Source organism: Ambystoma mexicanum, chromosome 6p (assembly GCF_040938575.1).
Source record: "Ambystoma mexicanum isolate Mex_15411 chromosome 6p, UKY_AmexF1_1, whole genome shotgun sequence".
Taxonomy (NCBI): Eukaryota; Metazoa; Chordata; class Amphibia; order Caudata; family Ambystomatidae; genus Ambystoma; species Ambystoma mexicanum.
Window position 1 is genome coordinate 43,508,731 of NC_090935.1, and position 15,984 is coordinate 43,524,714.

Consider the following 15,984-nt stretch of genomic DNA (forward strand, 5'->3'; position numbering starts at 1 on the left):
TAAGTGTTACCGATCCAAGCGAATATGGATGCTTGAGAAGGGAGAGAAGAGAGGGGCGGCCTACAAATCAAACTTTAACACCCGTGGAACATCTTTGGGTCTGAGCATGTTGTGCTGTCTGCGTCAACAACCACAAGAATGAACTATTAACTTCCATGTGCCTGTCATCCAATGAGAAACACAGAATGCACAAGGCTCCCAGCTTAGTTCACATTCTCCCTCTCACTGACATGCAACCCAAAACAATCAACCAAGTAGCACAACGTGTCCCCACTCAGATCGCTCAGGAAGTGAAATCCTCATTGCAGACACCTCGGGAATCCTGCGGGCTACAGGGTCACATCCTGCACAGTAAATTAGGAGGTAAACAAAGAGAGTGCAAGTCAATTGTGGAGTCGTTACCCCGATTTACAGCACGTAGCAGGAGGACAACCATGACAGCACACTGTTAGGCAGAATCCTGTGCAGTGCCCTTAGGGACCACTACACTTGATTAAGACTACAGGTGGCAATACAAGTTTTACCTTTGGTACAAGCCTGTACTACTAAGTTATAGTGGTAGCAGTAGCAGAGCAGCCAGGCTTATCTCAAGAGTATATGAGCATTAGCAGAGATTACACAAAGGGACCACGGTTATTGTGACTCAAGCAAACACTGAGTCAAGGTTTTAGGTAGAAAAATATAAGTACATTTATTTTTAAACCGTCAGTTATAAACACAATACTTCTATTAAACTTTAAACAAAACCACACATTAAATATACTACAACTAACCAATTCACTTTGTACAATATGTCTCAAGGTAAGTACCCTGTGTTTGAATGAACCGGTGTTATGAACAAAACACGATACCGCGGATACATTTGCGATCACTTTTTGACAGTTCGGTCTACTCAATAAACGCGTATCTGTTACATGAAATGCTAACGGGGCAAAAACACTCTTAGCACCTGAGATACCCAGAGGGAGTTGGAGGCAAAAATCACAGGCAATATTTAGGTTAGGCAGACAGGATCGAGAAACGCTCAAAAACAGGAGTTTAAAAGTCAAAGGGCCGGAGTCAGGTTTAAGTGACACCGGAGACCTGTTGCCGAAGATCACACCGTTAGACAGTTCACGATTCAGCGTAGCCAAAAGTACTTGGATATTGTCAATGTTTGGAAGCAAAAGTTATAAGAAGGAGGGAAGACAAGGGCAAGCCTTGAGGATGAAGAAAAGGGATTCACCCAATTTCCTCAAGCAGAACACAGTACCTTATTCCAATGGTGCAGCTGGTGCCCTGGCAGTGGTTCCTGTTGGTTTCCCGCAGACCTACGATTCCTGGAGCTTCGTTATGAAGGAGGACGTCTGAAGGGGGTCTGCACCACACAGGGATGAAGCCGGCAGCAGCGACAACGAATTAAAGGGGGGCTCCTTAAAAACAGGAGAGGCTCGGCAGGTGGCTATCCGGACCACTACAGCAGTGTGCAGCGATTTCGACTACGACGGAGACCTCTGGCTGAAGAAGATGAGCTGGTTATCCCCACCAGGCTCAAGGGAAGACGACTCCGGACTGGATCTCCCCTTAGTCGTTGAAGGTTAGATAACTCAGGACTACAGCCGGGCTTCACTGGGACGGGGTAGTTGCAGCAGCCATCGTTCTCTCCGCTTCTCTTTGGTTCCTTGTAGTTCCAGTGGCGACTGATTTCTAGCCCAAGAGACCTGCCTTTTATGCGCAAAACCCCCATTCACACAGCCTGGCTGTCAATCACGCAGCAGGGGGGTTGTCCAGCCGGGACAACCACCTCAGCCAATCATGGCAAAGTGCGACTTGGGTTTCCTAGGATACCCTGTGCAGGGGGTGACTACACCCCTTCCCCACATTCAGTCTACCTAGACACCCAGGTGCCAAGAGGAGGGCTTCTCTGCAGAAGCCCGCCAAAAGACGGTGAACAAAGAAGGCAAAACCTAGTTTGCCGTGCAAAGTAAAACACAAGAAGGACTTTAACAAAAAGAAATGGCGAATAAACCCAACAGGAGCCAAAAGAAAGACAATTTGGTCAAGCGGGTTTATGGTTAAAGCTGCTAAAATAGCCAAAAGTATTACCACATTTATCTAATATAATTGCGGTAGAAAAGTTAGGGTAGATACCACTGCCACCAGCCAAGTCTAAATGTTAAAAGAGCAAAACAATGCTCAGGGAGGTACAGACAGAAAAGGGGTACAGATTAGCCCTTTCCAGTACTCCTTGTAAGATTGGATGTACTGGGTGTGTGGTAAAAAAGTGACTATGTAAAGTAAATGGCAACTTTACCTTTCTCTGGGGGACAATAGTCAGCCCCAGCAAAATGGAGTCAGAGGGGAGTCTGAAAGACAACCCTGGGTTACTGCACTAAAGGTGCTGTGTAACCCATTCAAGAACAGGGGTCCCTGAAGTTGTGTGCTCCAGTGTCCAAGATCACACAATGAGTAAAACACATAGGCCAAAACACATGTAAGAGTGGAAAAAGGATGTACACTCTTACCTGGTGGAAAAATAAACTCCAGAAATCCAGCAAAGCTGCTGGGGGACTCACTAGGTGAGGGAAATTAGCCCTAAAAGGAGAATTCTCCCTAACACATACCATGTAAAAGGAAGCATTGGCTAAACTAGCAGTCTGATGCATATACAGTAACTGGGTAGGAGTTTGCTAGGCACTGCCATCGTACCCTGGTCCAGTCATTTGACATTGGTTACCATTTCGTGGACCATACTCACTTGGCGTAGGAATCCACAAGTGTCACAGCACCTGCTTGATACGTGTCCCTCTAGTCCACGTTATTAGTTATCCTGGATAACCTATGACTAGACATTTAAAATCTGCTCAAGTTTTTAAAGAGTGCATGTTCTTCAACTTCGAAAGGAAAGTAGAGCTTCCTGGTTGAAGCAGCAAACATCTCTGGAACTTTCTACCCTGCATCTCTCAGCTTTCGAAACATCTGTGCGTTTCCCCGGCAGAACAAAGCTTAATGTGCGCCCTAGAGACACCCACACTAGAAGATGCGTTTTGGTGTGAGCAGTCTCGCACATTACCACAGCATTGTTACCCTGGAGGACAGTTACAAAAAGTGGTCTTCCACCAGTTCAGAAAGCAACACTAAGCAAGGAGCCTGGGTGTAATTTTAAGGGGGGCAGGGGTGTTTGTCCCCCAACTTTCATGGCACACTATTGTGTCTCCATTCATTTGGCTGGGGCACCTTTTCTTCAGATGTCATCCCCCCTCCCACCCCCCAACATTTTCAGCAAAGTTACTCCACTGCCAAGGAGCATCATTTATGGAATGTTACTGCTGCAACTAGGTCTATCAGGTGGCGCCAGGAGGTTTCCCATTCCACTGCATCGTTCCCGGCCTCAGTTAGGTCCGAGTTATGCAACCCCCATCACCTTGACAAGTATCACGTTAATGTGACAAGCAGTGAGATGAGAGCCTTTCAGACCCTAGAACATGGATAACCCTGCAGAGAAACGACAATAGCTCCATCACTAGAGTGAAAGGGGTAATACACTGCAGCAGGCGCACAGCTGGGGGCACGTGCCAGGAGAGGGTGGCAACCCAAGCAAGACCATGCAGAAAGCAAGGTGAGCAGGAGGGGGTTGGGGGCATCGGAGCTACACCCCCACGCAGCCCCCGCCCGGCCCCGCTCCTCACCGGTACAGGTGCACGGTCACCTGGGGCTCCTCGCTGTCGCTGCCCTGCAGCCTCTGGTAGCGCACATCTGGACGCGCGGCCTCCATGCCAGCGCTCGGGCTCAGCAGTGCCCGGCTCTGGCGCTAGACAGCCAGCACCCGGCGGCGCCCACGGTGCTTCCGCACCTGCCCGGGGCAACCGCGCCCACGACGCTTCCGCACCTGCCCGGGGCAACCGCGCCCACCAAGCTGTCACCAGGGCAACGACGCAGACGAGGTCACCACGCTCGCCCGCCCAACAAGCTGTCACCAGGGCAACGACGCAGTAGAGGTCACCACGCTCTCCCGCCCACCAAGCTGTCACCAGGGCAACGACGCGCAAGCCGTCACCAGGCCCGCCCACTGCGGGCCCTGCCATCCTGACCACGCCCACGGACGATCCGCACTAAGACCCGCCCACCCAGCCGTCACCGGGGCAACGACGCACACGCCCATGACATGACCAATGTTATGAACCACGTCCGCGGAGTAGGCGCCCACCCACCTGACCACACCTACGAACCACCCATTCACAGACCCGCCTACCAAGCTGTCACCAAGGCAACGACGCATACATCTACGCCACGACCAGCGAGTCTCGGCTGCCACTGTACACAATGACGCCCACGCGACGGACTGCGGAAGACGTGTGCGCGTGTGACAGGTAACCACGCCCATTTATGTACAGCAAACCCTACAACTTAAGACAGCCTTGCGTTTGCCGTACAGTTAACCACGCCCATCGCTCGCAGGAAACCACGCCCAGGGAGCCGCGTGTATGCATTGTATGCCACGCCCACCAAGAGTAGGAAATCGCCTCATCTGGAGGGGGAGCGCGTGTGTAGCGGACAGGAAGCCCCGCCCTCACAGGGTGTGCGCTATTTGTGTTATGTGACAGGTAACCACGCCCACCACTGGCTAGCGAACCATCACGTGGTGGGGAATGAACAAACTGTGCAACATCCCACTGACCCACCTGACAGGAAGTCACTTGCACAGCAGCTATATAACAATGACATTACCTCCATGTCCCTCTTCCTCGTCCCAGTACTAGTGAGACGTCGGCCTGCATGTCAGGAACCCTTTTCGTATTGCGTTTTTAAAACCCCACCACCACCTTGGAATATAACCGCTCACCCTCATTTTCCCACGATGCCTTAGTTAAACCTTTTGCTGCTCAATCATTGTACATACATGCCAACATTCAGATGCACCTGGGAGAGAGATTTCCACAGGGAAGTCGGGAGATGCATATTTCCCCATAGGAATTCATTGGGGCTACAGTTATTTTAGGCGGGAGACCGTGAAAAATAGCAATATTTTTCACCTATAAATCGTGCGTCTCCCACCTAAATCGGGAGGGTTGGCATGTATGATTGTATCTCCTGCTAATGGGCTTCGGAGGGGGCAAGGGTCGCTGCTCCATGGTCAGCTACTCGCCTGATGGGCAGCTGGTATTTTCACAGGTGGAGATAGCTCCTAGGTGCCCTGATTGGTGAGGGGTCCCAGGTGTGCACTGTTACGTGATCTAATTATTAATTTTTTCTATTTTCTCTGAGGCCCCTGCGCAGGAGGAGATGGGATCTGGCACCGGCAATGTCACTGTGGCTGTGGAATGCGTGACCACATGCCTCCAGGGATGGAAACCAATTCTGAGAGAATGTACACAGACCGAACAGTGCCTAACAAGCTGTAACCAGAACCCACGGCCACATTGCCATGTGCTCAGGAAACAGTCCATTATAAGAACTTGAACACTTTTATCGCTTGGGTTCTGATTGCTACACTCCATACATGGGCCCGGATGCAGGCCACAGGCATCCCCTTTGACATGAGTAATGTTGTTTAGGACTGGGATAGCCACCTAAACTGTATATAAGGATGTTGCCGGCCTGGGGGAGCAGAGCAGTCCACCCAGGCGGTTTGGATACATGCTTTCAGTATATGCAAATACCCTTCTACCTCTGGTCTCCCATGTGCTTATTTCGGAGTGTTGCTGAGTGTGCAGTGAAGCAGGGAGATTGCAGGAGGGACGATTGTAACATGCACTACTTTCAATGAAATTGGAATTTCTAGTAGCCGTTACCTCGGCCAGAAGACTGGAGAAAACAGGAGTGTTGTTAGTGTGGTGTTCCTTTAAGTGAGGCACGCAGTGGAGTGACGTAACTCTGCTGCGTGTGCCGTATAATAAATGTGGGCACATCACATGTGCTCGTCAAAGCACGCATGGAGCCCGGACGGGAAGCCGTGTCCTCTGTGTCATCTTTGGGGGCCTGGGGGGCTCATGGTGCGGTAGGCCTCACACAAGGGGGCAAATCTTACGTTGGCGACAAGGAGGTCGTTCATGCCTACACGGACACGCTGGGTTAGGTGGCAGTGAAATCTGAGTTACGGCTCAAGGGGAGATTAATCACTGCCACGGAGCCACTGCATGCAGCGTATTTGACCTCCTTTGATGTCGAATTAGCCCCGCAGAGGTTGCGCCTGCCCTAGGGAGTGCTTGTGCGCCTCCCTGGCTTAATTTTTAGAATTTCCACACATGTCGCAAACGGCAGCTTACCCATGAGGTTGTCCCTCACCTGGATGACTAGATGTGAGAGACACCTGCTCAATTCCATTTTGGGACTATGTTTGTGAGAGGTGCTGCAAGGGGCAGAAGTAAAGGGGATCACCCCGTGTGGTGTTCCCAATATCTGATTCTGGGTGCCTTATATGGACAATTCTTTTTCCTTCCTCTCATGTGGCACTGATCCTCTTAGCTGTGTAGGGGAGGAGCTAGCTTGCTGGTGCTCAATTTTTCTTTAGGCTCCCGTATGGGTTGTGGCCTCTAGTTAAAAAGGGGTGCTTGTGCGCTCACCAACATGGCGGATGACCTGAATGCAGGAGTTGCTCCCGGCAGAGATGCGCAGGCTCAAGGGGGAGCGAGGATCCAGCGACAACACAGTGCTGTAGCCCCTGTAAGCGGATTCAATTCAACACTACAGCTAAGTCAATGCCTAGTCTGGGATGCTGAGGGAAACCCATATTGATATATTTTTATGTCCAGTTCGTTTACTCTGGATGACAACCCTTATATAACACCCCTCTCTTAGAATCCCCCTGACCCCACTGCGCCAAGAAGAAGGTTTGTTTTGCAAATTAAAGGTTTATTTGAAAATTAAACAATATATATATATATCACACTTTTATAATAAATTAATAATTGATAACGCACTTGTGAATATGAGCAGTAATCAGCAATAGGTAATCCTACAGTAGCACAGTTCTTGGTTACTTATAAATAGGAACAGAAGAATAAGGTGGCAGAGAATGCTTTATATGGTTCAAGGAAAGGCAAGGTGAGACAGAATGCAGCACAGAAATAACCTTGATATGATTTCAACCAAAAGATAAAATGATCACTTTTTCTTGAACAATTCACCCCCCCCCTTTATGCAAGGTAAAGAGATGGAAGGAAAGCACACAGTTCTCAGGAATGCAATCAAATATAATTCAGTTCCCCCCTAGCAAGCTTAGAGGAAAACAGGTAGGAGATTTAAACACAGGCAAGATACTTTGATGTGGTTGCAATTAAGCGAAAAATATGCTAAAAAGGCTTTTAATTCCCTATAGGGGGTTCAGGGTAGTTGATAGATACTTTGAATCAGTTCAGGATCACTTTAGCAATGCTCTATGAATGATTGTCAGGTTGCAAACAAATTTCAGCAAGGAAAGCAAGGACAAATATTTTTACACGTGGCTGAAATTAAGCAAAATGTCAAATCACGGCAATTTAGTCGCGTGCGTCGAGCGCAATTACGGAGGCACTATAAGGAGTAGGAAGTCGGGTCTAGGCTCGTTGGAAAGCTTAGAATCTTAGCTTTAAGATGACAGTTAAAACTCGCTCACTGGTAGCTGGTAGCGGAGTGTTGCGAGTGTTTCCTGTGTGGAGGAGACCGAGTCCTGCCTGCTGTGCGACACACTGAGGAAGAGGAGGAGTTTCCCTTCAAAACACCCTGCTACACGGAGCGGAGCGTAGCGGAGTGTTGCGAGTGTTTCCTGTGTGGAGGAGACCGAGTCCTGCCTGCTGTGTGACACGCTGAGGAAGAGGAGGAGTTTCCCTTCAAAACACCCTGCTACGCGGAGCGTAGCGGAGTGTTGCAAGTGTTTCCTGTGTTCCCGTGTGGTCCCGGGTGGACTGGGGCAAGAGGGCTTGGGGGGAGGAAAGAACCCCTCCCCGCTTGTACAAGCGGTACAAGCGCCCAGGACCTCCTCGATACGGGAAAAAAAAATGCCGGGAGCAGGAGCTCCAGACTTGCCAGAGAACAACCTGCAGCCCCACCCGGAGGCGGTCCCTTTGCAACTGCAAGACCCCCCGGAATCGCCAGAGCCGCATAGAATTTTGCGGAGCAACTTCAAGAATCTCCCACAAGACGAGCGAAGGTCGCCGGGGAAAAGAGGTAAGCCCATTGTGCTCCTCGCAGCAGACCCAAAACCTTTGAAAGCCACCACTCCCGCTGCGCAATGCTACTATAAAGGAACTGATGGGAGGGTTATGGACTTACCCCGGTCTACAGCTATGGGAAAAAATATGTTTGAAAATGAAAAGGGCCCCCCCAAGACGTCTACCAGCATCTCGTATCCCGCCTTGGACATTCCGGATAGCACGAAATCAGCACAGGACCAGAGCGCCGCCTCGGTGAGAGGTTTACCAGCTCGGTCAACCGGAGGGTGGACCGACCTGGACCTTGCTTAGTCCCCGTGCCCCAATCGAAGAGGGGGGGGCCAGAATTTCAGAACGACCGGAAGGTCAGAGAGACACAGATCGGGGGCACGCAGGGAAATAGCCCCATAGCCATGGCCTCCTGCCTGTACCCCCGAGTGACCATGGAAGGTGAAAAGGAATTAAGCCAGGCACAGGAGGAATTAACAATCGTGACGGAACCCAGCCATCCAGCAAACACCTATACTGAACCCTTAACTTCAGGAGATTTGAGGCCAGGAGAGAGCAAATTAATAGACTTCGAATCCTCTCTGTTAATAGAAAGGCCGATGACTCCAACTATAGCCGTCACCAAGGCCTCACTGGTGGCGGCCGTCCCAACCAATGAGCCGTACGACCTCACAGGGGAATTTAGTCCAAGAAAAGATGTGACTAGTCTCCACTCAAACAATGAACCTACAAGATCATTAGAGGAGAGTACGACCACAGAGACCAAGGCCGTATCAATTGGCCAAACGCCCAATAGCTTGATTCACGATACGGGTGAGTGGGTTGATTTGGGGACCCCAGTCTCTGTATCGACCACAGGACCAAAAAAGGACTCTAAACCGGGTGCCATCAAACGACAATACATAAAGAAACAAAAAGGAAAAACAACAACATCAATTTTACCGGAAAACCGAAACCATCCAGCCGATAAAACAACCCTTAACAAACAGAAAATTCAAGCTGCAAAAGAGACAACCAACCCTCACTCGGCGACAGGAAAAAAATCGGCAGCAGGGTCCCATACGATTTTAAAACCACGAATTTCGAACGCCATGTTCACTTTTTTCAAGACGCAACAGAAAAAACGCAAACTGGAAGCAGATGACGAAATCACTGATGCAGATGTCTTGAAAGTGATTGAGGGGTCCTTTCCGGCAATAAAAGCACGAAGAACGGACGCAGCGAACGAACCCACAATCCTGCAGGTCGAAAAGGGGCTGTCTGCAGAAGATAAGCGGACAGACATCCCAGGATACTCAGATCTAAATAAAGCTATCATAGGTGAAAGAAACCAGGCAAATGACGATACCCGCGAAGAAAGGGCATCTCAGACCCCCAAGAAGACAGCAGAAAAAAGTGTGCTGACGGAGCCTATAATCTCGAGCACAATCCCTGAGGAATCAAACAACACACCAGACAACGCGAGGAAGAAGGCTGAGCGACCCAAGACAACGCCGAATACCACCGATACCCTGGACCAACAGCAAATGGGGCGTGAGGAAGTAAGGCTCTGTCTTATCCCCGACGGTAGGGCGACCGTCTCCCGGGTGAATAGTCCGAAACAAAACATAGACCTGCCACCTAGGTCAGCAATACCTTCACAGGCCGGGGGCCAAGAACGGAGAGATCAGGAAGAGGTAGAGGTGCAACCAAGCACAAAGACGCCGCACAGTTTACTATTATGTGATATCGTAAGGAAAGATCAGGTGGCCCAGCAAGAGCTCTCAGACAGCTCTGGACACAACTTAAGACCTGAAATTCACGCAAAATGCAGTCCAACCATGGAGGGTTGGAGACACCAAGAGCGCATTCCTGGCTCAAGGTCACGCATGAGTGACCAATCGTGGTCAAAATCCCATCTGCACCACATAGAAAGAGGAGAAAGAACAACGAGCCAAAACAAAGATGGAAACTCAGGAAACCAAACCGTACCTAAAACATTGTTAGACTGCTCTGAAGTATTCACAGGAACAGCTGGAGCTTCCACTCTCGATATCTCTGCACAATATTCGGACAAGGGCACTGGGAGAGAGCACCAGAAGACACCTGTGAAATTCAGAAGACACAGTGAAATTGTGATGGACTCTCAAAGACCATCCCCGAACAAAAAACAGGACATGACGACAATTATGGCGTCACTAACAATCGCCCTCGCACCGTTCTGCAAATTATACGAAACAATAAGCGATTCGGCCAAAGACAATACCACGCTACTGTGCAAGATGCAATCTAAGCTAGACTTCCTGAAAGGTTACATAACAGCCGCAGAAGCAAGATGCAACAAGCAGGGGGCAGCATGGGAAGAAAAATGGCTCAATCTAGAGAACGAAAAAAAAAACAGCATCAGAATCTGAAAAGAATGCCAAAAAATACATGGACAGAGCATGCCAAACTATGGCGAAGATGGATACTGGAGCACTGGAACCAATTTTCAGTAAGCAAAAACCAAAAAGCCTGAGTGACCCTCGTGAACTCCAACCTCAGACCTTACCCCCATTGATAAACAACAAAAAAAAAGTGGCCTTATGGCTGACGAACGAAAATGCCAGCGGGCACCCAAATAACTCAAAATCAGAGCCCGCAGACGCCCAAAAAAAAGAGGAAATAATCAACTTAACTCAAAGCCCCAAAACTCCGAGCCATAAATTTACAGACATGCCAAAAAGCCAACCCTTGACAGAAAAATCGCCAAGAACAGTGACCGAATTTATGAACATAAGCCCATTGATGGACATATCAGTACAACTAGAATCGGATGCTCAAGAAGATGACCAACGAAGGAATCCAATGCGGCCCCAGAGAACAGGAAGGAACCAACCAAAGACAGGATACCAGCCAAACCAACGGCAAAAGCTGAAAAGGAAAAAGCCCAGGCGTGTGACATGACGATCTCCAGTCGTAGCCCAACCCCCGTGAAGCAAAGATCTAAGCATCATCACGAAGAAAAAATAAGAAAAGGATTGGAGTGGACAAAGAGGGAAAACCCACATATACGAAATGCAGAGACAACCAAAAACAGGTCTAGCTCTCTTAAGGACTCAAGAGTGTTTAAATTAGAGAAAACGTCATGCAAAAGTAAATATATGATACTCAACAGGAAAACGGTACTCCAAATATTAAGCAAACTAAATAGTCTACAACACCTAAAATCTGAAGATTTCGTGCTAATACAACCCTACCACCGACACCAAAAGGCAAAGACATACCTCCATATCCAAGCTAAGGCTCTAAAAGGGGCTCCGGACGAAGCGTATAAGGACCTAAAACAAGCAGGCTTTACCCTGACAGAAATACGCACACCGAAGACCGACGACAACCCGAAGACTCCAAAGGAGGGATTGCATCATCAATGGCACTATACATCCAGAACAAAAGAACTTTACAATAAAAAAAGGCAACTCCCCAACGATAGTGTGGGGCAGGGAAGCCATCGAGACGATGACTGGGAAAAAGAGACATAAGAAACGAAAAACACAGACGGCCAGAACCCGTATCCAGAGAACACCAAAAGGTTGAACGACCAGGTTATGGAGGATCCCCGCATGACAGAAGGGAACGGCGCAGAGCACAAACCCCGCTCCAGTCAAAGATAAGAAGAAACAAAAGAGAACTGGCAGAAGAAGATCACACAATTGGAAAAAAGCAGGAAACAAAGACCGAAGACAACTCAGAAGCCAGACAACCAAAGGGACCATGGAACTGGTTGAAAAAAACATTAAATCCTCAAAATGAGAAATAGCAACCAACGGGAGGTAGGACTAGAACTATACCCCCTCCGACGAACGACCTACCATCGATACCCGAAAAATTGATCTCAATGGCCTCGTGGAACACAAGAGGTCATAAGCACCTGACGAACCCTGAAAACCAAGATTTGGGGGAGTTTGACATTCTCTGTCTCCAGGAACATTGGTTGACAGAAAAACCATCTTTAGACGGCTTCGAGATAGCCTTCTCTCCGGCTTCAAAAGGCCTGTTTGGTCGGCCTTCCGCAGGGTTACTGATAGCAATAAAGGCGGGCTCAGGAATCTCCATCATAAAAACAATAACCGAATCATACGGCATACTGGCAGCTGCAACGACAAGGGCCCAGGAAGACGGAAGAGGTAAGCAAAGTGTCAAAGAAAAACTAGCCCTCATAACAATATATTGGAACCCAGAAAAATCATCCACATCAGACTTCTGTAACCAAATCGCAAAAACAATTGACGACATCATTGTCGAAGATCCAGATACACACATAATAATCTGTGGTGACCTTAATGCAAAGTGCAGCAATGAAATAGAGATTGGGGAGAAGAAGCCAAAAACCCCAGGGGAACACAGGGGAGTGGCATGGATGAAGCTGATGAAATCGAGAAACCTACATAATGTGTCAGCACTCAAACGCTGGAATATTAGCACTCCAACATGGGAACGGGGGGATTCCAGTGCAAACATCGACTATTTCTTCATTTCCCACAGTTTAGTGGCGGGCATAGAAGATTATGCAGTAACCAAAACCCAAGAAAGCGACCATAATCTGTTGGCGATAAAATGGAAAACCCTACGATCCCCAAATGTCTATTACAGCCACTCCATTGAATCAAATAACCAAAAAACTTGTTTATGTGTGACTACGACAAATATAGAATGTATCACCGAAAAGTACAGAATAGGTAACTTGTCGCAAGGGGACAAGATCCAAAGCCCGGACTATTTACCCTTTCTTCTTCAATACAGGACGAAGATTTCAGGAATAATCCGAATGGTGCATCAAAATCCCCATACGTTCGACAAACTGGTCGCGGAAAGAAAGAGATTAGTGAGAAAACTGAGGAGACAAATTAAAAATGATAAGTCACCGACGGCCTGGAACAAATGGAGACAAGAAAATGCAAAATACAAATCCTGGATCCGAACCCACAGACATGAAATGCTCCAGAATGACGCTGAGGAAATGCTCCAGGCATTAAGCTCCAAAAAAACCGGCGACTTCTGGACGCTTATAAAAAAAACAGCTAAGAAGATGATAAACCAAATCGCAAACTCAGTCAGCGAAAACGTGTGGGCTTCATTCTTTGAAAACCTGTTTAGGGCTCCTTCACCTCACGCCCCGACAATTGAAAGATCGGCCGTATCTACCTGGATCGATTTATCCTCGAGAGACGATATAAAGGGCGCCATCCTTAAATTAAAGAAATCTAGAGCCCTTGGGCCGGATGGCTTGTGCAACATTGATCTAAAACAAAACCCTGACCAATGGACCATCTTTATCAGTACAATCTTCGCCCGGTGTGGTCAGACAAGATCCATTCCAACATCCTGGACCAATGCTGTGGTGGTCCCGATCTTCAAACAAGGAAATAGAGAAGATCCGGGCAACTATAGACCCATTGCCCTCCTGGACATAATGGGTAACATTTTTGCCACTTTCCTCCTGAACCGCTTCTGTAACTGTGCCAGAACCTCCCCGGCACACAACCCTTTTCAAATGGGTTTCCTGAAGAAAGGGAGTACGTCAGTCAACATCCTAATGCTTAATCTGTTAAAAGCAAAGGTTAAGCAGGGCGCACCAACTGTGTTTCTGGCATTTGTAGACCTATCCCAGGCCTTTGACAGAGTGGACAGGCAAATGCTGTGGAGTAAATTGAAAAAATGGCACTGCCCAATGGAATTACTGGACCCCGTGATGGCTCTGCACAGCAACACGAAATTAATAATTCGCTTAAACAATCAAGGCCTACTGTCACGAAAGATACCAGCAAAGCGAGGAGTGAAGCAGGGCTGCCCACTGGCACCGGCGCTATTCATTGCTTTCTTGGGGGATATGAAAGAATCAGCACATTCAGTCAAAGCATTTCCACCAAAGCTGGGCAAGGAAAACATATCGCGCCTTCTATACGCTGATGATTTGATATTATTAGACCAGACACAAATCGGCCTTCAACGCCAACTTGCAAACTTGGCGCAATACATGGAACAGAATAACCTGAAAATAAATAAATCTAAAACCAAAATAGTGATCCTGGAAAAAAGCGCAAAGAAGACCAAAGCACGATTCTCTTGGGCACTGGACAAAGTTGAAATTGAAGTGGTGTCTAGCTTCAAATATTTAGGAGTGCATATTGATCACTCAGCAAAAGAAGCCACGATGCAAAGCGTGCTATGGGGAAAAGCAAAAAATCTCGCCGCCCAGATGAAAATCATCGACAGAAAATATGGCAAATTCTCCTTAATTCCAGCGATATGACATCTGGCGGAAATTAGAGAGCCTGATTTGGAAGACGGTCCTTGGACTGCCAAATGCAACCTCGTAGGACATTATCAGAAGAGAATTGGGGCTGCTCTCACTTGAAGCGACTGTGACCCAAAACGCAATGCAACTGCTCAGAAACACCTTAATGCCAGACAGTCCGTCTGTATATAAGATCATAGCCGAGGAAATAACAAACCGGCAACTAACTATCCTGAACAAATGGTCGGACAGGCTCAGAGAAAAGCTTGCTGTCATTGCTTGCTCAGAAGAGGATCTAAAAACGAATCCCGAAAGAGTGAAAGTGAAACTTGAGGTGCAAGACTGGATCGAGACGTTGGCTAGAGCACAAACTAACAAGCTGACTAAAGACCTGCCACCCAACTTCAACAAACTGAAAGAACCCATCCCATATTGTACCAAATTCCCTAACCAACAGCTAAGAAAACTATATATGAGAGCGCGTTTCAATCTCCTCCCGACGCGCGAAATCATGGCGATCAGGATGCAATCAAACATCAACACCTGTCGGCTCTGCACTGAATCCTCCATCGCAGAAACAATAAAACACCTTCTCCTCAACGGCCCGGAGCTAAGAATCGTAAGAGCCACATACCTGTCCAACCTTCGTACAGATTATTTGGGATATCTAGAAGAGGAAGATTCAACATGGTGGAACAGGCTAATGTCAGGGGAGAAAACGAGATGGACCATAGCCACTGTAAAAATCTTAGAGACGGCTTTCCATATGATCACCCTTCGCTCCTCAACAGTAATCACTCACCAAGACCCCGATGAGAGAGGTTGTCCTATAAAGACACCCGAAGCGGAACGCTCTCTGGAACGATAAACTGGGTGCATGCTCGGTCGACCTAAAGTCTGCCTTGTTTGTCTGCCTGCCTTAGTTCAGTCTTCTCTTCCATCGGGTTTTCTCCCTTTTATGTGGCTCTTCTGGGACGAGGAGCAACAGTTTTGTAAAAATTTGCTAAAGCAATTATAAACAAAGTAAATAAAAACATTTTTTTTAAAAAAACTCGCTCCTAGAACAAACGGTTCCGGAGATACGGCCGATTTAGTAAAGGTAGTTTTTCGGATTTTAAATTTTAAAGGTCAGAATGACAGATGACAGTTTTCAGTTTTAAAGATGACAGAATGACACGATTCTAGGAGGCAGTTCTAATAGGCTAAAATAGTTTGGATTAGATTATTTTCAACTAAGAGATTGGTTTTGGCACAGTGTTAGCTGGGTACTCACACTAGATTTTGTACAGGAATGCGACTATGACGACTTAATTTCGTTTTAATTGGTTTACCAATGTTAAATCTGTATAAAAAATTACACCAATGTGCACCCTCCTTCTACACACATTCCAGTAATTTACTAGGTTTCTAGCATAAACCCGGTGTCTGTAATATCAATAAATAGCGGGGTTTTGCCTCAGAACATGGTACAAAGTTGAATCAAGTCTTGAATTGTGGGTACATTTCTTAGATTGAGGTTCTCCAAATTGCACATTTTTGTAAGCTTAATACAATATTTTAGAAGCATTTAACTTAAACATATATTTGCTGCAATATGATTCCACAAATGTG

The 15,984-nt window shown here is 47.6% G+C and overlaps 1 protein-coding gene across 2 annotated transcripts in view; it reads right to left on the reverse strand.

Annotated features, from left to right (window-relative positions):
* GGT6 (gamma-glutamyltransferase 6) overlaps positions 1–15,984 on the reverse strand; it is a 473,516-nt gene that overhangs the window by 232,314 nt on the left and 225,218 nt on the right. Inside the window, exon 1 of one of the 2 annotated variants that reach the window (XM_069626694.1) lies at positions 3,669–3,999. The exons of the other annotated variant lie outside the window; for it this stretch is intronic. Coding sequence (XP_069482795.1) covers positions 3,669–3,754 — 86 coding nt within the window. The 5' untranslated portion in view covers positions 3,755–3,999. Of the gene's footprint in view, positions 1–3,668; positions 4,000–15,984 lie in introns of those variants that run through there. 2 annotated transcript variants of the gene reach the window in all.